The following is a 19,858-nucleotide window of genomic DNA, read 5'->3' as shown; positions in this document are numbered from 1 at the left end:
AGTTTAGTATTTATCGGTTAGAAATACTTTTCTACCGCATTTATTTGGCACAAAATACTAGTAAAATATCAGCGTAGGAGATGGAGAGAAGGCAGCTGATGGTTGTTTCCATCCAGGTGAAAGCGATGAGCAGGGGCCAACATCCCCAGGGCTTCTCCTGATGCTGCAGCAAGGTGAAAAGAGAAAACAGCCCAGGGAGAGCGCAGAACGAGACCTGCCTGAGCTCCCGGCAATCTAGAGGAGAAAGTATTATTTTTATGTCACCCCCAAGTAGAGCAACTTCAACGTTTTTACCTTGGGAATTGCCAAAATGAGGGATTACACAACCCAACGGCCTGCGTTAGGAAACCGGACCCAACCACCCGGGAGCTTCTTCCCACTCCCCTGCACTTAAAAAAAAAAAAAAAAGTACTCAACGCAGAAAATATTCTTAATTTACTTGCTTCTACAGATGCCTCAGATGATTACAACGTCAGCCCGGCACGTTATCCCTCGGCACACGCGGCGAAAGAAATCAGATTACGGCCCACAAACTCAATACGCTCAGCACTACAGATTAAAATAAAATAAATAAAATAAAATAGAAAAAATAAGCAGTGCTTGGCGATGAAAGCAAAACAAGAGGAAACCTGATGGCCGTTAAGGCAAGACACAAATCTTCTTTTAAACACAAATATTTTCCGCTCTGGCTAAACGGCGTCCTTCAGAAGTATGGGAACAAAAGTGGGGGAAGCGGGGAGGAGGCTGAGGGAGCCCCAGCAGACCCGTTACACTGCAGAAACAAGCCCTGGGCACCGCAAAAAACCCTCCGGTTCTCACCAACAGCCCGGAAAAATATGCCATTTTCCAGCTTTTTCGTCAATAAGAAATGCCATTAAGAGCGCGACGCAAGAAATACAGGTACGAGCCTCCCTCCTTCCCCCCTGACGGAGCCGGCACCCCTCACTCCGTGCCTGAGGGACATCCGCAGCCCCTCACAGGGAGGGCCCGGAGGGGCACCACAGGCCCCCCGCCTCCCCAGCCCGCTGGGACGGGGCAGAGCCGCCGTGTCCACCCGCCACCGGCCGTCGCACCGGCTCGGGCCCGCAGATACGTACGGCCCCAGGCCTCGCTTACCTCGTCAGCGGCTCCCGTCCGCTCGCACCTCCAGGCCGCACGGCAAGAGGCGGCCGGCACCGCCGCCTCGGTACCGCGGCGGTCCCGGGCTCGGGCCCGGCCCCGCTCCCCTCACCGGCCGCCGCTGCCGCCCCCCAGGCCGGCGCAAGCGCGCGCGCCCGCCGTCCACGTCGCCAACGGCGCCCGCTGCGCATGCGCAGGGGCCGGCAGTGGCTGAGGCGGGCTGCGCCGCGGTGCACGCCGGGAAGTGTAGTCCGGTGGCGGGAGGGCGGGCCGGCTGCCATCTGCGCCTCGGCGATCAACGGGCTGTCATCCCCCCCGGAGAGACCTTCCCACGGCAAGAGGCTTCTCTCGGTAACCAGCGGGGTGGTCGGGGCCACAGCATCACTGTCCGCGGCCTCCCCGGCCCGCCTTTTCAGTCAGCGGGAGCTGAGGTAACTCGTGCAAGCGGGAGGTGAGGGAGCAGGGATTTACCCTCACGCTGCTTTAACTGGGACTCGGGCAGAGACCGTCCCCCCGTACCGGGCAGTGCTGAGGCCCCATTTCGAGGGCTGGGTCCAGTTTTGGGCCCCTCACCACAAAAAAGACATTTGAGGTGCTGGAGCAGGTCCAAAGAAGGGCAACGGAGCTGGTGAGGGGTCTGGAGAACAAGTCTTGTGAGGAAAGACTGAGGGAGCTGGGGGTGTTCATCCTGGAGAAACGGAGGCTGAGGGGAGACCTTCTCGCTCTCTACAACTCCCTGAAAGGAGGGTGTAGCCAGGGGGTGGTCGGTCTCTTCTCCCAAGGAACAGGCGATGGGACAAGAGGAGACGGCCTCAAGCTGCACCAGGGGAGGTTTAGGATGGATATTGGGAAAAATTTTTACACCAAAAGGGTTGTCAAGCCTTGGAAGAGGCTGCCCAGGGCAGTGGTGGAGTCACCATCCCTGGAGGTATTTAAAAGCCGGGCAGACGTGGTGCTGAGGGACATGGGTTAGTGGTGTTTTTTGTCAGTGTTGTGTTGATGGTTGGACTCAATGATCTGAAAGGTCCCTTCCAACCTGGACAATTCTATGATTCTAACTCCTTGAATGCCTCTGCTCACCTCCTGTCCCCATCTCTGAGATGTTTTTTGTGCCATCAGTAGGTGATTCTATAAGTACCAATGGTTCCTTCAAAAGGGAAACCCTTCCCAATATAATTAATCCTGAGCATAATCTCATTACCGCAGCGTGTGACGCTAAATATGCAGCCCGTCTTTTAAACGGATCTGTAAACAGCGGGAGCAAGTAGGGCGAACGCAAGCGATACAAAGGTGAGCTCTAACCACTTCATATACATTGCCCCGTAAAAGCAAAAACCTTGGCTTAGGGTTTGGTCCCTTTACGTTCCCGCAGTGTTTGATGGGACCCGCTGCAGCAATAAATACGGTGCAGGGTCAACAGTTAAGAGTGGCTATGAAAGAGGTAGCGCCGTGTGCACACAAAAAGGAACTGAAATTCAATCCTCATGCGAAATCCAATTATTGCTACACCTATCCACCTATAAATCCATCTATTCACGACGTTTCAAATCATTCTTGTTTCAAATCATTCATGTTTCAAATACAACAACGAAAGAAAGATACAACGCTAGGATCTAAAAACCTTTCTCAAGCAGGAGCTGTGGCGAGCGTGCTCTCCGGACCGTTTCAATTCGACTACTGCAGTCAAGTTCACTACAAAAATAATGACGGTCTCTAAAACCCAAAATGTGTTTTGGTTCATCGAGCACATTCTAACGATCAGAAAAGCACTCAAGGAAGATAATCCCTCCTTTCATGTATTAGTCGGTTTAATGAAACGGAATTAGTTCTCGTTGAAGGAAGATTTAGTTAATCTAAGTGTAAATTAAATTCCTCTTCATTTCCTTTACCTGCAGCCTCTGAAAAGACTGGTCTTTAAGCAATAATGTTCTGCATTGTACAGAAATCAAGAAGGAGCGACTCCAAGGATTGAACCTTAACAACAGCCCCAACAACTCCCAGAAGGCTGGAGCGTGATTGCTACATTTGGGTAACAACAGCGTATTGTATTACTGTCTTTAGCTCAGTTTTGTGGATAGAATTTAACCGTGTTCTCTGAACGCATCTAAATAAAGATCATTTTGCACAGAATTCATTGCTTTAGACATCCTTAGAGGCTGATTGTGTTCAGTTTAACCTGCCAGAATTTCCTTTGCTTGCAGAAGCAGGCCCATCAAAACAATTGCCAACATAAAACCTTTTATTTAAGAATTTTTTTGCACATACTTGCAGCCTTTTAAAGGTGTATTTCAATTAAGTTCATTTAAAGTCCTTGGCACCCAGCTACCTCTGCAAACCAACACACGGAAGGTACTATGTCACGTTTAGACCTTCGGAAAAGTATTTTAAATAAGTTCATTTGAATCTTTTTTCAATTATTTCCAAACATCGGTCTTTTTCTTGATTCTTCCTCAAAACTACCGAAATAAAACCAGAGAGCTTTAACACTGAAGATCTGAGGACTAGATTTGCAGAAGTACTTCGGTCCCTAACGATGCCTCCTCTGCAATTTTCTACAAGTTCTCAGTATAAATGAAGCTGCAAATTGCTGTAGTAAATTCCGGTAGATGCTCACCTGCCGTCATCAGGTACCTAAACCCTTTTGTAAATCTCGTAATAAAAATATGAAAATTTTCTCCGATAAATTAAATTCACTTGATATATATTGTCCTCTCACATGAAGATTTCCTTAATTTCTGTCTACGTATTTTTTTTAACCGGCTTTTTGTGCTTCTTTGCATCCGAGCAGATGATCTCTACCCCTGCCCAGCCTCAGGCTTTCACCTATTTTACTATTTCACCTGATTTTTTTTTTTACAATTCACGACACAATGGGATTATTGACCTATTCTTTTCACAAACCTCCTGCCAGGACTTCATCCAATGAAGTCCCTCATTCAGGAAGGTTTTGTGATGCAGCTTTTTCTCACGTTACTATTTAACTGCAGCTACTAAAAAAACTTAAACGTCATTCCAGAAAGAAAAAAAAAAGGTATAATTTCACTTGCATTATCTGCATATTTTGCTTTTTGCAGTCTTTTCATAGGCCTGGTGTTTAAATACTAGAAGCCTAGTTCTGCCTGGAGCCTAATTTACTATACAGTTTCTTTTTCATATTATTCTTTCATGCACTTCCCTGTATAATAATATCTTCAATAATTGAAAATAATTCATTAGGTACACTTTATAAATTGACTGCATACATTTACAAATTAAAAGAGCCCCAGTACAGCTCTTTCGCTACTTTTTGTCCTGTTCAGGGCTGTTGGAGGTGAATCCCAGAATGCTATGGGGTTGGAAGTGACCTCTGGAGATCATCTAGTCCAACCCCCTGCCAAAGCAGGACCACCCAGAGCAGGTCCCACAGGAACATCTCCAGGTGGGGTGTGAATGTCTCCAGAGAAGGAGACTCCACCACCTCTCTGGGCAGCCTCCTCCAGGGCTCTGCCACCCTCACAGGAAAGAAGGTCCTCCTCATGTTTAGGTGGAACTTCTTATGTTCAAGTTTGTGCCCGTTCCCTCTTGTCCTGTCCCTGGGCACCACTGAAAAGCCTGGCCCCATCCTCCTGACACCCACCCTTGAAGTATTTATAGGCCTTGATCAGATCCCCCCTCAGGCTTCTCTTCTCCAGACTCAAAAGACCCAAGAAGTCCCTCAGCCTTTCCTCATCAGAGAGATGCTCCAGGCCCCTCATCATCTTTGTAGCCCTCTGCTGTCCCCTCTCCAGCAGTTCCCTGTCCTTCTTGAACTGGGGAGCCCAGAACTGGACCCAGTGCTCCAGATGGGGCCTCCCCAGGGCAGAGCAGAGGGGGAGGATGACCTCCCTCCACCTGCTGGTCACACTCTTTCTGATGCCCCCCAGGATGCCACTGGCCTTCTTGGCCACAAGGGCACGTTGCTGGCTCATGGTCATCCTGTTGTCCACCAGGACTCCCAGGTCTTTCTCCTCAGAGCTGTTCTCCAGCAGGTCACCCCCACCCTGTCCTGGTGCAGGGGGTTATTCCTCCCCAGGTGCAGCACCCTACACTTGCCCGTGTTGAATTCCTTACTAAATACTTCACAACTGCACTACCCCATTGGGATGTAAGTTTGTACCAGAACTCATCTTCCCAGGACTACTTTCTCTTCTTGCCAAACTCACTTTATCATGAAATTTTATCCCCTTGTTTTTCCTGGGGCCCGTTTACAGATTTTTCCACGATTTTGTCACCACTTCAGATACTTACAGCTCTGAAGCCTAAGAACAAATTGTATGAAGTAATCTATTTTTAAATAAAATCCTGGTTTATTATAATTCAAATTACACAAGCACGTTAAAGAGATTTTAGTTGGATTTTTTTGGTTGGTTGGTTGGGTTTTTTTGTTTGTTTTTTTTTTTTTTTAAAGACGTCAGCATTTTAAACCACCGCAACAAAATATAAAGCAACAATTCTCTCGCATCGTGCCCCTGGCTGCTCCTCTTTGGGATAGAAAAGGCACAATCTTTCGAGGGAAATAATTAATTACCAACTCAAAACTTGCTGCTTTTAGTAAGCTGAGGAAATTTTACAGACAGCAGAACTATTTTAGCTCATCCCCAGATTTGACATGAAAAATCGAAACTCTTCGTAATTTAACCAAGATGCTCGTGTTGCCAACAACGTACAACTCATAATTCTTTAGCAAGGTCAAAAACCAGCTAGGGCTTTTTTGAGGTGAAAGCCTGCGGTATTGCATTCGCGGTGAGCGAAACTAAGTTAAACCTACAATAAATTTACCTTTCGATTGATTTATTTATAACTTATTTAAACACTAAACTCTAATCGCACCAAAGAGATTACGGGTGAAAAGTAGTTCCGGCGAGGAAAATAAAGAACATCAGGTTTCAAACATTTTAAATTAAGAACCGTGCCGGCTGCCATTTTAGTGGCAAAAGAGACCCTTCTTCTCTAAGCGATAAGGGTTATAATTCAGCTTAAACGTGCAAAGAAAACCACAAAAAAAGTCTCGAAGTGAGAGAAATATCACCAGTTCATATCGGACACAAGGGAATAAAATCCTCAGGAATGAATTCCTTTAATCCGTTTTCTTGTCGGAAACCTCTGTGGATCCCTTGGCGGCGATTCCATTTGCAACCCCGTTGCTTTCAAACTGGAAAGAAAAGACAACATCGTTAACGGGATATCAAGAAAATAAAGGGCTCCACACCCAAAACAAGAACAGTCCCTGATGAAAATGGCTTTTAGAAGCAAGGCCAGTGAAGATCTACGAAGAAATCTGCAGCAAGAACCAAAGGGGTCGTGTCTCGTTAGAATTGCACATAATTATTGCTCATTGGGGAGGAAATAAGGGCTGAGACAACAAATCCAATCTTTGCATTTTTTTAAAAGAGATAAATAATAAGGTTTTCACAGAATCACAGAATGCTATGGGGTTGGAAGGGACCTCTGGAGATCATCTAGTCCAACCCCCTGCCAAAGCAGGGCCACCCAGAGCAGGTCCCACAGGAACGTGTCCAGGTGGGGTTTGAATGTCTCCAGAGAAGGAGACTCCACCACCTCTCTGGGCAGCCTCTTCCAGGGCTCTGCCACCCTCACAGGAAAAAAGTTCCTCCTCATGGTTAGGTGGAACTTCTTACATTCAAGTTTGTGCCCATTTCCTTTTGTCCTGTCCCTGGGCACCACTGAAAAAAGACTGGCCCCATCCTCCTGACACCCACCCTTGAAGTATTTATGGGCGTTGATCAGATCCCCCCTCAGTGTTCTCTTCTCCAGACACAAAAGACCCAAATCCCTCAGCCTTTCCTCATCAGAGAGATGCTCCAGGCCCCTCATCATCTTTGAAGCCCTCTGCTGTCCCCTCTCCAGCAGTTCCCTGTCCTTCTTGAACTGGGGAGCCCAGAACTGGTCCCAGTGCTTCAGATGGGGCCTCCCCAGGGCAGAGCAGAGGGGGAGGATGACCTCCCTCCACCTGCTGGTCACACTCTTCCTGATGCCCCCCAGGATGCCATTGGCCTTCTTGGCCACAAGGGCACATTGCTGGCTCATTGTCATCCTGTTGTCCACCAGGACTCGCAGGTCTTTCTCCTCAGAGCTGTTCTCCAGCAGGTCACCCCCAGCCTGTACTGGTGCAGGGGGTTATTCCTCCTCAGGTGCAGCACCCTACACTTGCCTTGGTTGAAGTTCATCAGGTTCCTCTCTGCCCAACTCTCCAGCCTGTCCAGGTCTCGCTGTGTGGCACCACAGCTTTCTGGTGTGTCAACCACCCCTCTCAATTTTTCCCTCATTACGAACGGCAGAACTAACTGAAAACTGGAAAATAGCCACAAAAACAGCTGTAAAAATACTCCTTTGTGATCCCCACCCTGATGTATTCCTGGGTGCTTTATCCGAGTTTCCCTCGTTAATTAAACGCATTAATCTTACTTTATATATTCCAAACTCATCCTCCTGATCTCTCTTGGCGCGTGAAGGTGCCCGGGGATATCCAGCGCTGCCTCCTTGACCTTGATTCACGGCCGTCGTTTCTTCCACCGCTTTCTTGGGCCAGACGCGCTTAACGAAGGGCGCGATAACGGGGTAGATGTAAGGTTCCAGGAATTTCTTGTAGACCCAGAGAAGAACCGGAATGACGATACATGGAATGCACACCATGGTTTCCTCCTGCTCTTGGACAAAGCTGGAGAGGGGAGAAAAAACAACTTAAGATGACAATGACCGTGTGGCATGAACTAAGAAATGGCTTCAATAATTAATAAGGAGCGTAGTTGATAATTCAAAAGTAAAAGATTCTTCTAAAGTTTCCAAAACGCTGTATGTTCCCATGTTATAACGTCCCCTTTTTAATTAAGGTAAAATTAAAGAGCAGGATCCCAATCCATCTGGTGATTTGCTACCACTTGAAGGGCAGGTCGGTGTGAGGGGGGAAGGAAAATCCGTCTGGATCTGAAAAAAGGAGAATATCGGATATTTCCTTCCTCCCGCACAGGAGGAATCGCTTCATCCCGCACCAACCCCATACAATTGGCCAAACTATTCACAGAATCCCAGAATGCTATGGGGTTGGAAGGGACCTCTGGAGATCATCTAGTCCAACCCCCTGCCAAAGCAGGGCCACCCAGAGCAGGTCCCACAGGAACGTGTCCAGGCGGGGTTGGAATGTCTCCAGAGAAGGAGACTCCACCACCTCTCTGGGCAGCCTCTTCCAGGGCTCTGCCACCCTCACAGCAAAGAAGTTCCTCCTCATGTTGAGATGCTCCAACTTCTTATGCTTAAGGTTGTGCCCGTTCCCTCTTGTCCTGTCCCTGGGCACCACTGAAAAAAGACTGGCCCCATCCTCCTGACACCCACCCTTGAAGTATTTATAGGCCTTGATCAGATCCCCCCTCAGACTTCTCTTCTCCAGACTCAAAAGACCCAAATCCCTCAGCCTTTCCTCATCAGAGAGATGCTCCAGGCCCCTCATCATCTTTGTAGCCCTCTGCTGTCCCCTCTCCAGCCATTCCCTGTCCTTCTTCAACTGGGGAGCCCAGAACTGGACCCAGTGCTCCAGCTGGGGCCTCCCCAGGGCAGAGCAGAGGGGGAGGATGACCTCCCTCCACCTGCTGGTCACGCTCTTCCTGATGCCCCCCAGGATGCCATTGGCCTTCTTGGCCACAAATTAATCCTTCCCTCTCTCCCCAAAAAACAGGAAAAAAACATCTTCAAAACCAGCAGCCTGCCCTGAAAATAGCAGAAAGCCAAAGCGCAGGGGCACAACGGTACAACCAGGAGAGGAAGGAGTTAATTACGATCCAGTTAATTAGGATTTGAGCTGAGCAATATATTAGACATTCCATTGCAGGGCTCAGCTTTGCCCTTCACTTTCCTCCTTTCCCGGGCTGCCGACATCCAAATTCCCACTAAAAGAAGGGAAACAAAAGCTTTCCTGGCTGGAGAAGGAAGAGGCGGACGCGGATGCTTCGCTTGAGATGAGAATTTCACTTTTTTTGTTGTTTTTTTAACAATCCTAAGGATTTTTAGGCCCTACGGAACCACAATATCAATTCCAGGGTGACTATTCGGCTACTGCGGGATCTGAAGCCGGAGAAGCATCTTAAATGAAGACGACGTTAAGGAGGAAATTCGTTAAAACCCTTCAAAAAGCTAATTCCTGTATTTTCTCCGCCAGAACTGGATTTTTTTGGGGGGAGGGAGGGAAGAATTTGTGGATTTGGGAGGGGGGAGGGAACACCCCACCCCGGCCTCGCTGGAGGAGGTGACGGCCGATATCAAGGTTCCGACCCCCCCCAAAACCATGTGGTGCCTCCACCAGGGATGAAAACCGGTCGGAGGGAGCGTAATATATTAATATATATATATATATATATATATATTTAAATATCCTTCGGGACTTTCTTCCGTGGTTTTGGGGATGCGCCGGCGGCTGATAAGGAGGCAATTAATTAATTGGAAAAAAACCAACCCAACCAACCAACCGATAAAACGACACAAAAACCCCACAAACAAAGAAAATAAAGCAAAACGGCCCAAAATTTTAACAGCGAACTTATTACTTCGTGATAAAAGCTTTTGTTTTACAAACACACACACACACACACACACACCCCCAAGAAACACCCTGTGTTTTTTGTCTTGCAGGGCGACGTTAGGACCGAGCGCTCCCCAACCGGCCTCTCCCGGTGACCGGCGGCATCCCCCCCCTCCCACTTCCTTCGGTACCCACATCAAGGTTAGAGAGCGAAAACCTTCCGAATCGGTAAATTTTTCCCTCAGACACGAGCGGAAAAGGAATAGCTCCACAGCGCGGCCTGAGCTGCCGCGTTCCGGGAACCTCCCTCGGTTAACGGAACCGGCGGAGAAGGGAGAGAGCGGCCAAACCGGGGAACCGGGTACAGAGCGAAAGGAACAGCGGGGGGATCCGCCCCGGCCCTGCCACTCCCTCCCGGCCCCGCACTCACCTCACCGGGCACCCACGCAGCGCCGTTCCCGGCCGCCGCCGCCTCCTTCTCCCTCTCACCGGCACCGGAAGCGCAGCCCCCGCTTCCGGTTGACGCGCGCCGCCGACTCGCAGCCAATGGGAGGCGGCGAGAAGCGGGTCACGTGGCCTAAGTCCCTCCCCACGAAGTCCATCCCAGTCCATCCCTGCTCCCCACCCCCCGGTTACCTTTAAAACACCACAAATAGGCGCAAAAAAAGCCCGTTTTAAACTAAAAGAATCAGGTTTTCTGTAGCCGAGCGGGCTCTGGGGACACAGGGCTACTGCTGGCCGGTACCCAGGGCCCGAATAATGCAGGGGGGGGAACAAACCGGGTACAGCCTCGAAAGATGAAGGGAAAGTTCCTCCTCCCTCCCCTCCCCCCAAAAAACCCCACCCAAATCTTAATTAGTTTTTTTTTTTTTTTTTTAATTTTATTTCTGTACATCTGTGGCCTCAGATTTACTCCCGAGCCATCAGCTTCTGCTTCTTCAGCTTCTTCTGGGAAATCTGGGAAAGAAAAGAGAGAAGTGAGGAAACGGCCACGGGCTGCGACTTCCTAACGTGAGGCTCCTCCCTCCGACTGAGGTTTCCTGGGAATTTTCTTCACCCCCTTTACAAAGTAATTCCGCTAATTACACCCGCACCTAATTAAGCGTCCTTAAAAGACCGTCTACAGCCCGTCAACTGGATTTCAATTTTATCCAAACGCACCGTAACCCAAAAGAACGCCCCAAATCCACCACCCTGCCCGGGATCCACGAGGAAAAGGAGGAGAAACCGACCCCAAGTTCCCAAATTTACAAAGAAATATGGAGGTTGCTCAGAAAGAACTTAGATTTTTTTTTCATGGATGTTCCAAAGGTGTCCTAAGATGGTCATCACCGCAACCCCTCCGTCTGCGGAGCGCCGTTTCCCGACGGCAACGCGCTCCAAGAGGATAATGAAGGGGCCACCCCCCGCCGCCCCGGGGCTGAGTCCCTCCCTACCTTTTTCTTCTGAGCCACCTCCTCCTCAGGCTTGGGGACGATCTGCTCCTTCTCCGTGAGGATCATCTCGATGTGACACGGGGAGCTCATGTAAGGGTTGATGCGACCGTGTGCCCGGTAAGTGCGACGGCGCATTTTGGGAGCTTTGTTGACCTGGATGTGCTCGATCACCAGAGAATCCACGTCCAGGCCCTGGGAGGGGAAAGGGAAGAGAAAACTTGTGAGTTTTTTCCTAAAATAAATTATCTCCGAGTAATTAGGCCTACAAAGATGATGAGGGGCCTGGAGCATCTCCCTGATGAGGAAAGGCTGAGGGACTTAGGTCTTTTGAGTCTGGAGAAGAGAAGTATTAAGTGCAAAGTATGAAATAATTGGCGGTGTGATGGGATGGTGACAAACCAAGAGGTCCTGGGCTGAGGAGGTGCAGGGTGGTGCCAGGAATAACCCCTGCACCAGGACAGGGTGGGGGTGACCTGCTGGAGAACAGCTCTGAGGAGAAAGACCTGGGAGTCCTGGTGGACAACAGGATGACCATGAGCCAACAATGTGCCCTTGTGGCCAAGAAGGCCAGTGGCATCCTGGGGGGCATCAGGAAGAGTGTGACCAGCAGGTGGAGGGAGGTCATCCTCCCCCTCTGCTCTGCCCTGGGGAGGCCCCAGCTGGAGCACTGGGTCCAGTTCTGGGCTCCCCAGTTCAAGAAGGACAGGGAACTGCTGGAGAGGGGACAGCAGAGGGCTGCAAAGATGATGAGGGGCCTGGAGCATCTCTCTGATGAGGAAAGGCTGAGGGACTTCTTGGGTCTTTTGAGTCTGGAGAAGAGAAGCCTGAGGGGGGATCTGATCGAGGCCTATAAATACTTCAAGGGTGGGTGTCAGGAGGATGGGGCCAGTCTTTTTTCAGTGGTGCCCAGGGACAGGACAAGAGGAAATGGGCACAAACTTGAACATGGGAAGTTCCATCTAAACATGAGGAGGACCTTCTTTCCTGTGAGGGTGGCAGAGCCCTTGAAGAGGCTGCCCAGAGAGGTGGTGGAGTCTCCTTCTTTGGAGACATTCAAACCCTACCTGGACGGGTTCCTCTGCAACCTGCTCTGGGTGGACCTGCTTTGGCAGGGGGTTGGACTAGATGATCTCCAGAGGTCCCTTCCAACCCCTTATCATTCTGATTCTGTGTGACTTCACCAAATAAAGCATAAAGCAACCGAACTCGGCAGCATCACAGAACAGAGTATTTTCCGAGGCGGCTCCAGCTGGAGCCAGAGAAACCACCCACCACCCTTCGGCATGTCCCAATTAACTGAAAACACCGCTGATGGCTCAGAAAAAAGAGTATTTTTTTTTTTTTTTCATGGTTATTCCAAAGGTGTCCTAAGATAGTCATCACTGCCATCAAAGCGACCGAATTAAGCGCCGAGCACGTTTCCAAAGCTACAAATTGCCCAGGAGCTCGCGGATTTTCCTCGGGTTCATAGGTTTTAAGAGATTTAAACCTCGCTTATTCCAAGCGGATTCCATAACCCCGCACGCCAAAAATTATCGCTCACCTTATTTCACATTCGAGAAAAAAATAATAAATTATTCAGATTTTAACCCCCCCAAAAAAACCAAACCCCGCCCACGGTCTTATTCAAAGGACCACCACGCCAACGGTCCAACTCGGTTTCACCTCGAAAACAAAGGCCTTATCCCGCCCCGGGGTTCAGGGTGACACAGTGTGACACGACGAGGGGGCGCACGGTGACACCTACCTTGAGCTCAGCGTTGCTCTCCGCGTTTTTGAGCATGTGGAGCAAGAATTCCGCGCTTTTCTTGGGCCAGCGTCCCTGCGTCCAGCCCCACTGCTTGGCCTGGAAGGAGAGGAGAGGATAATCCCGGGTTTTTATCCCGGTACAACATTAACCGCCCCTTTACCCGCCCATGAATTGCTTATAAGCCTTTTAATTAAGGTTGCATAGGGAAATAGTTAAATTAAATCAATTAATTGACACTGGGAATAGATGCAATGCTTGTTGTAGTGGAATTTAGGCCTTCAGTCTCCCACAACATCCTCATGGGTCAGCTTAGGAAGTGTGGGTTAGAAGAATGGACAATTGAGGTGGACTGAGAACTGGCTGAAGGACAGAGCTCAGAGGGTTGTGATCAGTGGCAGGGAATCTAGTTGGAGGTCCCTAACGACTCCCCAGGGGTCAGTACTGGGTCCAGTCCTCTTCAGTACATTCATCAATGACCTGGATGAGGGGATGGAGTGTAACCTCAGCAAGTTCGCTGACGATACAAAACTGGGAGGGGTGGTTGACACACCAGAAGGCTGTGCCACCATCCAGCGAGACCTGGACAGGCTGGAGAGTCGGGCAGAGGAACCTGATGAACTTCAACAAGGGCAAGTGCAGGGTGCTGCACCTGGGGAGAAATAACCCCCTGCACCAGGACAGGTTGGGGGTGACCTGCTGGAGAGCAGCTCTGAGGAAAAACACCTGGGAGTCCTGGTGGACACCAGGATGACCATGAGCCAGCAAGGTGCCCTTGTGGCCAAGAAGGCCAGTGGCATCCTGGGGGGCATCAGGAAGAGTGTGACCAGCAGGTGGAGGGAGGTCATCCTCCCCCTCTGCTCTGCCCTGGGGAGGCCACAGCTGGAGCACTGGGTCCAGTTCTGGGCTCCCCAGTTCAAGGAGGACAGGGAACTGCTGGAGAGGGGACAGCAGAGGGCTACAAAGATGATGAGGGCCCTGGAGCATCTCTCTGATGAGGAAAGGCTGAGGGACTTCTTGGGTCTTTTGAGTCTGGAGAAGAGAAGCCTGAGGGGGGATCTGATCAAGGCCTATAAATACTTCAAGGGTGGGTGTCAGGAGGATGGGGCCAGTCTTTTTTCAGTGGTGCCCAGGGACAGGACAAGAGGGAACGGGCACAAACTTGAACATAGGAAGTTCCACCTAAACATGAGAAGGACCTTCTTTCCTGTGAGGGTGGCAGAGCCCTGGAAGAGGCTGCCCAGGGAGGTGGTGGAGTCTCCTTCTCTGGAGACATTCAAACCCCACCTGGACATGTTCCTGTGGGACCTGCTCTGGGAGGGGGGTTGGAGGAGATGATCTCCAGAGGTCCCTTCCAACCCCGTATCATTCTGCAATTCTGTGATTTCTTTCCCCCCCTCTTAATTTTATATATGAAATTATCATCAATAACAACAGTCTTATTCTCCATGTTGTCTCAACACCGTATTTTCTCTCTCCACCCAAAACTTCCTTCCCACTTTTCCACCCGGGACCTCACCTGGGCGCACCTCCCGACCCCCCCGTTGTAGCGGCGGAAGGGGACGCACTGTTTCTTCAGGGTGACATCCTTCAGGTACTTGGTGGCCTTGCGGATGTGCATGCCCTTGATGGCCTGGGCGGTCTCACGAGTGTTCTAGGGACACAAAGCAGAGTTCCATCATCTTTCCATGTTACAATGGACAGAAAAAAAACATTTCTCTTCCTTTCCTGGATCCTATTCTTTTTGCTACAAACTAATTATAAAAGCAGCCCTCGCACAGACACAAAAACTTATTAAGAAGCAAAAAATAATTTAAAACACTTGATTTTATTTTCTTACCTACTGTTCTAACCCTTGGTATGACTTCCATTCCTGAATTTTTGGCCCTGGCATATCTTTATTATTTTTTTTTTTTTTTTATTTTTTTTTTTTTTTTTTATCTAATGGCTAGATCTTTCCAACCAGCAAAATTAAAATTGGAGTATTTATACTTTTTGTAACTCCTCTTTGGCCACTAACCCCCCCCCCCCCCAAAAAAAAAGGAGGAGCCTGAAGGATGAATTCCTACCAACATGTCAAATACGGCACCTCAGAGGAAGCGCTGACAAAATAAAAAACACATATATAAGCTATAAAAAAATATAATTATCTCTGTAAGGGGATTATAAAGGGGAGAGGAAAAGGCTCAGAAAGAAAAATCGAGAATAAAGTATCAGTGTTTAAGACAACACACTAAGTAGGAAAATCAGTAGGAAAATCCCACCGGATCCCGATCAAAGAGCAAAACAAAGTGAAAAAATACAGGGTTAAGGTAAAAGAAACAAATCTCTCATCTAACACCAGCCCAATTCCTCCCGCAACTGTTGTATTTTATTATCCATATTCCTGTTTCATTTTTATTATTATTTTCGTTATTATCCGTATTCCAATTCCTGTTGTATTTTATTATCCATATTAGACAGGGAAGCTCTTTAGGACCCGCCATCTTAATTTTTCCTCCTGGGGACGTAAACCATCAAGAGCAGCTCAAAGGAAACGCAGGCCGTAACCTGCACGAAGACCCTCGAGCGACCGTGTAACGACACGGGGAAATTAAAAAAAAAAGGACCTTCCATCAAAAAACAGCCACAAAAAAAAAAAAAAAACAAAAACAAAAAACACCCCCCCCCCCCCTCCAAAACGAATGAATTTTGCTTTTCTCGCTGCGCAGAGGGCGTACCTTGAAATGCACTCGCAGGTTGGATCCCCGCGACTTGCACGCTGCGGAGAGAAAAAACCAACTTTAGGAATTAAAACCTCCAAAGCTGCCGGTGAAATCAGACCCGAAATTCCACGGCAAAAACAAACAAAACAAAAAAAAAAAAAAAAAACCACCACAACAAAACTCACATTTCGTGGGGTTCTCCGGATCCAGGGAGTAACGCACCATTTTGGGATCTTAACTGCCAAAAAAAAAAAAAAAAAATCGATTAAAAACCCCATAAATGAAGCTTTTAAGATAGGTAGAGCGGGGATTGTTCGCCTTACTAAGGAGCCGCTCAGAAATTACGCTTTGTTTTCATAATTAAATCCAAAGGTGTCCTAAGAAAGTCATCACCGCAGCCATGGCCTCTGCCCAGAGCCTGTTCCCACTTCCCCCCCCCAACCTCCATCCCCGGCCCCATCCCCTCCTCCCCCGCAAATACCGAGGGCGTCCGGTGAGGCGGACCCAACCCTCGCCCCTCCGCCGCCTTCGCGGGGCTCCCGGAGCGGGATGGGAGGGGATGGGGAAGGGATGTGGAAGGTCCCGGCCCGCCATAGCTCCCTCACCTCAGGGCGGCGGCGGGGAAGAGGAAGAGCGGGGCATGCCGGGAGCGGGGAGAGCCGCCAGCTCTCGCGAGATTTCCGCCAGGGAGCGTCGCGGAGGTGCCGCGCCGAGAGCGGGGCGAAGGGCGCCGGAGGGAGCGTCGATAAAGTCTCGGACCTCCGACAGGCGGTGGGGCCTGTTCTCATTAATATCTTTATCAACGACCGGGGAGGGCGTCGAGGGCAGCCCCCCTCAGTCGCAGAACAACACCACGTTGGGCGGGAGTGGTGATCTCCTTGAGGGCAGGAAGGCTCCACAGAGAGATTGGGACAGGCTGGTTGGTCTGAGGTGCAACGAGGCCCAGAGATGGGTCCTGCGCTTGGGTCACACCAACCCCATGGACGCTCCAGGCTGGGGGCAGAGTGGCTGGAGCTGCCCGGTGGAAAAGGACCGGGGAGTGTTGGTCGACTGTGGGCTGAACATGAGCCAGCAGTGTGCCCAGGTGGCCAAGAAGGCCACCAGCATCCTGGCCTGTGTCAGGAACAGCGTGGTGAGTAGGACTCGGGAGGTGATGGTCCCCCTGTCCTGGGCACTGGTGAGGCCCCATTTCGAGGGCTGGGTCCAGTTTTCGGGCCCCTCACCACAAGAAGGACACTGAGAGGCTGGAGCGTGTCCAGAGAAGGGCAGCGGAGCTGGTGAGGGGTCTGGAGCACGATTCTTGTGAGGAAAGACTGAGGGAGCTGGGGGTGTTCAGCCTGGAGAAAAGGAGGCTGAGGGGAGACCTTCTCGCTCTCTCCAACTCCCTGAAATGAGGGTGTAGCCAGGGGGGGGTCGGTCTCTTCTCCCAAGGAACAGGCGATGGGACAAGAGGAAACAGCCTCAAGCTGCACCAGGGGAGGTTTAGGATGGATATTGGGAAAAATTTCTTCCCTGAAAGGGTTGTCAAGCCTCTTCGGCAGTGGTGGAGTCACCATCCCTGGAGGTATTTAGAAGCCGGGCAGACGTGGTGCTGAGGGACATGGGTTAGTGGTGGTTTTTGTCAGTGTTGGGTTGATGGTTGGACTCAATGATCTTAAAAGTCTCTTCCAACCTAATTCTATAACTGCGGGCGCAGACACTGCCCCGGTTTTGAGGTAAAACAGAAACACGCACCTTCACAGGGCTCCCCACAGCCCATGGCCTCTCCCCGCAAAATGGCGCCCTGAGGGGTCAGCCCCTTGCCGTGGAGGGGAGAGACCTGTTTCAATCAGGAAAGACTGACACTGGAGCCGGCACACGCTTTTATTAACCCTCAGCTCCAGGCCGAGTGTGGTTTGCAGCCCAGGAATCAGTTGGGACTCAACCGAGGAGCAAACCCAAGGGCTGCAGCTAGATGGCAGCTCAGGATGAGAATAGAGAGGAGCACATTGCTTAATGGAGGCCTCCAAGAGATCGGACTAGAGATTCATGGTTATAAAATGCAACAGCACCATTATAAAAAAAAAAATATATATATAAATAAATCAAAGACTTAGTGGTTAAAATAAAATATTATATATATATATTTATTTTATTTTATTTTATTTTTTCATTTTAGGCTGTGTTTGCAACCGGAACTTCTTGGGAAAGTTGATGAAGCAGCGGTTCAATAAAAGCGAAACGTTTCCTGAAAGTGGTCCCCCGGCTCCAGCAAAAGGCTCGTGGAGAAAAGTTTGACAGAGTGGAAAAAAAGAGAAAGAATCTTCCCGAGGGGCCGGCAGCCTGGTGTGGAGGCACCTCCCGGGCACCAGAGACTCCGGGTTCGACTCTGCCTTTAGAAAGAAGAGCAAGAACTTACGGCCCATGTAAATGCTCCGACCACGAGGCTATTTATGGACCTCTTGTTTAGCACTTAAAAACCCCAAAGCTTTGAAGCTAGGATTTCACCCTGATGGGAAGAGGAAAATATTTGAACTATCACAAATATTTACATGCCTGGAAACTGTAGAGCTCTAATTCTGACTCTGCAGCTCTCCATTTACCTGCCTTAAAAGGTGCCTTTTTACTTTGCTTTCAAGGAGGAGCTTTCTGCGAAGCCTCCACGGAACTTCTAAGCGCCGATCTCAAAGCCGGGAAACCTGCTGGGATGCGGGCAAATATTAATTCTTCTTTTTATATACAATGTTCCCATGAAAAAAAGACTTAGCAGCCCACACTTTAAAAGAACACACAGTAGCTTTCGGTCGCGGATGCTTATTTTGAGAGACTCGAGATGTTTTTTCAGCATGACCCTCTGGGGTCTCATGGCTTCGAGGAAACAACAAGTATGCAAAAAGAGATCTCAGCGATGACTCCCAACACTCTCACAGTGTTTCAGTTCTCCTTCCTATGGAACGAGAACGGTTTCCAAGAGCACTATGATGCCAGATGCAATAAATTACAACTTGCAAAAGCTGAGGTCCTCAAGCACTCCCATGGCCTTCCCCGCCACGCTGTGGGGATCTCCTCTTGCAGCCCACGTGAATCCAACTTCACTCCTTCATCATTTCTGCCCTCTCCTCCACATCCGTCTCCACGTGGGAAACCAGAGATGGTGGGGAGGAATCCAGCATTCCATGGGAAGCACCTTTACCCGCAGCAGAGCGCAGAAGCAACAAGACATTCGGCGAAAGCTGGGAGAGAGGGATGTGAAACGTAAGTCGTTGGAATTACCACATGGTCGTCGCGTTCATCGATCGAATCCAAAACAAACAGGGCACGTTTTCTGTTACTTACGTTTTCTGTTTCCCCGACACGTGGAACTGTTTGTGATCAGCCGCCGAGGGCTTGCAGCGGTGGAAGTGCAGAGGTAGGTAGAGCCGCCGTGGATGGTGTCAGGAAATGAGAAGCATGTTTTCCTCTTTGTTGGGAAGTTAACAACTGCTCTCAGCGGCAGCCTGGCCCCTCTCTGGTGCTGAGATGAGGGCTGAGGCAGCTGAGCATGTGCCCTTGTTGAGGTTTACCCAGAATATTCCCCCGGTGCACCAGCCGCCTTGGATATTTAGCTGGCGTGAGCTGACTCAAATAGAGTTTTCGGGTCCTAGGCAGGAAATGTTGGCACGGAAGTCCAAAATCATGGTCCTGAAAGCTCCTGTGTAGGAGGCAGCTGCATCCTAACCCTACCGGAATCTCAACTCCGTAGGACTTTACTTTAAAGTTCTCCGGCGCCAGCCCTCTCAGCTCCCCTGTCCGTACCACCCAGCCCTGGTGATTGTGCTGTGCATGCCCAGGAATCACAGAATCACAGAATGCTATGGGGTTGGAAGGGACCTCTGGAGATCATCTAGTCCAACCCACTGCCAAAGCAGGGCCACCCAGAGCAGGTCCCACAGGAACGTGTCCAGGCGGGGTTGGAATGTCTCCAGAGAAGGAGACTCCACCACCTCTCTGGGCAGCCTCTTCCAGGGCTCTGCCACCCTCACAGGAAACAAGTTCCTCCTCATGTTGAGATGGAATTTCCCATGTTCCAGTTTGTGCCCGTTGCCCCTTGTCCTGTCACCGGGCACCACTGAGAAGAGCCTGACCCCATCCTCTTGGCACCCACCCTTTAGATATTGCTCAGCACTGATGAGCCCCCCTCTCAGTCTCATTTTCTCCAACCTAAACAGCCCCAGGAAGACCTCACACTCTCAGGAGGCATTGAAAGCAAAGATCCAAATGTGGTCAGACCTGAACCGTTCCTCTACTTTGCTCTCGTCCTTGTGTGACACAAGGACAGCAATGA

The 19,858-nt window shown here is 49.9% G+C and overlaps 3 protein-coding genes and 3 non-coding genes across 6 annotated transcripts in view; all 6 read right to left on the bottom strand.

Moving 5' to 3' along the window:
* The window catches only part of DYM (dymeclin), a 264,015-nt gene extending 262,779 nt beyond the window's left edge, over positions 1 to 1,236 (bottom strand). The window contains exon 1 of the mRNA XM_074165634.1: positions 1,117 to 1,236. The gene's annotated coding sequence lies outside the window, so the exon portion shown is untranslated. The remainder of the gene's footprint in view (positions 1 to 1,116) is intronic.
* A 4,193-nt stretch (positions 1,237 to 5,429) lies between these two features.
* CZH18orf32 (chromosome Z C18orf32 homolog) lies at positions 5,430 to 10,172 on the bottom strand. Its single transcript, XM_074166599.1, has 3 exons — positions 10,098 to 10,172; positions 7,564 to 7,816; positions 5,430 to 6,289 (listed from the first exon to the last, which is right to left on the bottom strand). Exons 2-3 carry the CDS (start codon positions 7,789 to 7,791, stop codon positions 6,215 to 6,217), a joined length of 303 nt encoding a protein of 100 aa, XP_074022700.1. The 5' UTR covers positions 7,792 to 7,816; positions 10,098 to 10,172; the 3' UTR covers positions 5,430 to 6,214.
* Positions 10,173 to 10,554: 382 nt separating this feature from the next.
* On the bottom strand, positions 10,555 to 16,203 carry LOC141477083 (large ribosomal subunit protein uL22). The gene is made up of 7 exons (XM_074166137.1): positions 16,161 to 16,203; positions 15,741 to 15,793; positions 15,571 to 15,611; positions 14,370 to 14,504; positions 12,851 to 12,949; positions 11,104 to 11,295; positions 10,555 to 10,624 (listed from the first exon to the last, which is right to left on the bottom strand). The coding sequence occupies exons 2-7, from the start codon at positions 15,778 to 15,780 to the stop codon at positions 10,577 to 10,579; spliced, it is 555 nt and encodes a 184-aa protein (XP_074022238.1). The 5' UTR covers positions 15,781 to 15,793; positions 16,161 to 16,203; the 3' UTR covers positions 10,555 to 10,576.
* LOC141477687 (small nucleolar RNA SNORD58) lies at positions 10,933 to 11,004 on the bottom strand. Its single transcript, XR_012463724.1, has one exon. It is a non-coding gene; the product is annotated as a small nucleolar RNA SNORD58 (small nucleolar RNA).
* Positions 12,415 to 12,491, bottom strand: LOC141477686 (small nucleolar RNA SNORD58). Its single transcript, XR_012463723.1, has one exon. It is a non-coding gene; the product is annotated as a small nucleolar RNA SNORD58 (small nucleolar RNA).
* LOC141477675 (small nucleolar RNA SNORD58) lies at positions 15,885 to 15,953 on the bottom strand. Its single transcript, XR_012463713.1, has one exon. It is a non-coding gene; the product is annotated as a small nucleolar RNA SNORD58 (small nucleolar RNA).
* Positions 16,204 to 19,858: the final 3,655 nt, after the last annotated feature.

This window comes from Numenius arquata, chromosome Z (genome assembly GCF_964106895.1).
Source record: "Numenius arquata chromosome Z, bNumArq3.hap1.1, whole genome shotgun sequence".
NCBI classification, from domain to species: Eukaryota; Metazoa; Chordata; class Aves; order Charadriiformes; family Scolopacidae; genus Numenius; species Numenius arquata.
This window is presented reverse-complemented; position numbering and strand designations above follow the sequence as displayed.

Bases quoted from the DNA above. Each gene is read 5' to 3' on its own strand.
- CZH18orf32 (XM_074166599.1), bottom strand. From the start codon at position 7,791: ATGGTGTGCATTCCATGTATCGTCATTCCGGTTCTTCTCTGGGTCTAC. The intron at 6,290-7,563 runs GTAAGATTAATG...TTTTCTTTCCAG, and splicing joins ATGAGTTTGGAATATATAAA to TTTGAAAGCAACGGGGTTGC.
- LOC141477083 (XM_074166137.1), bottom strand. From the start codon at position 15,780: ATGGTGCGTTACTCCCTGGATCCGGAGAACCCCACGAAAT. The intron at 15,612-15,740 runs GTGAGTTTTGTT...TTCTCTCCGCAG, and splicing joins TCCGGAGAACCCCACGAAAT to CGTGCAAGTCGCGGGGATCC. The intron at 10,625-11,103 runs GTAGGGAGGGAC...TTTCTTTCCCAG, and splicing joins AGGTGGCTCAGAAGAAAAAG to ATTTCCCAGAAGAAGCTGAA.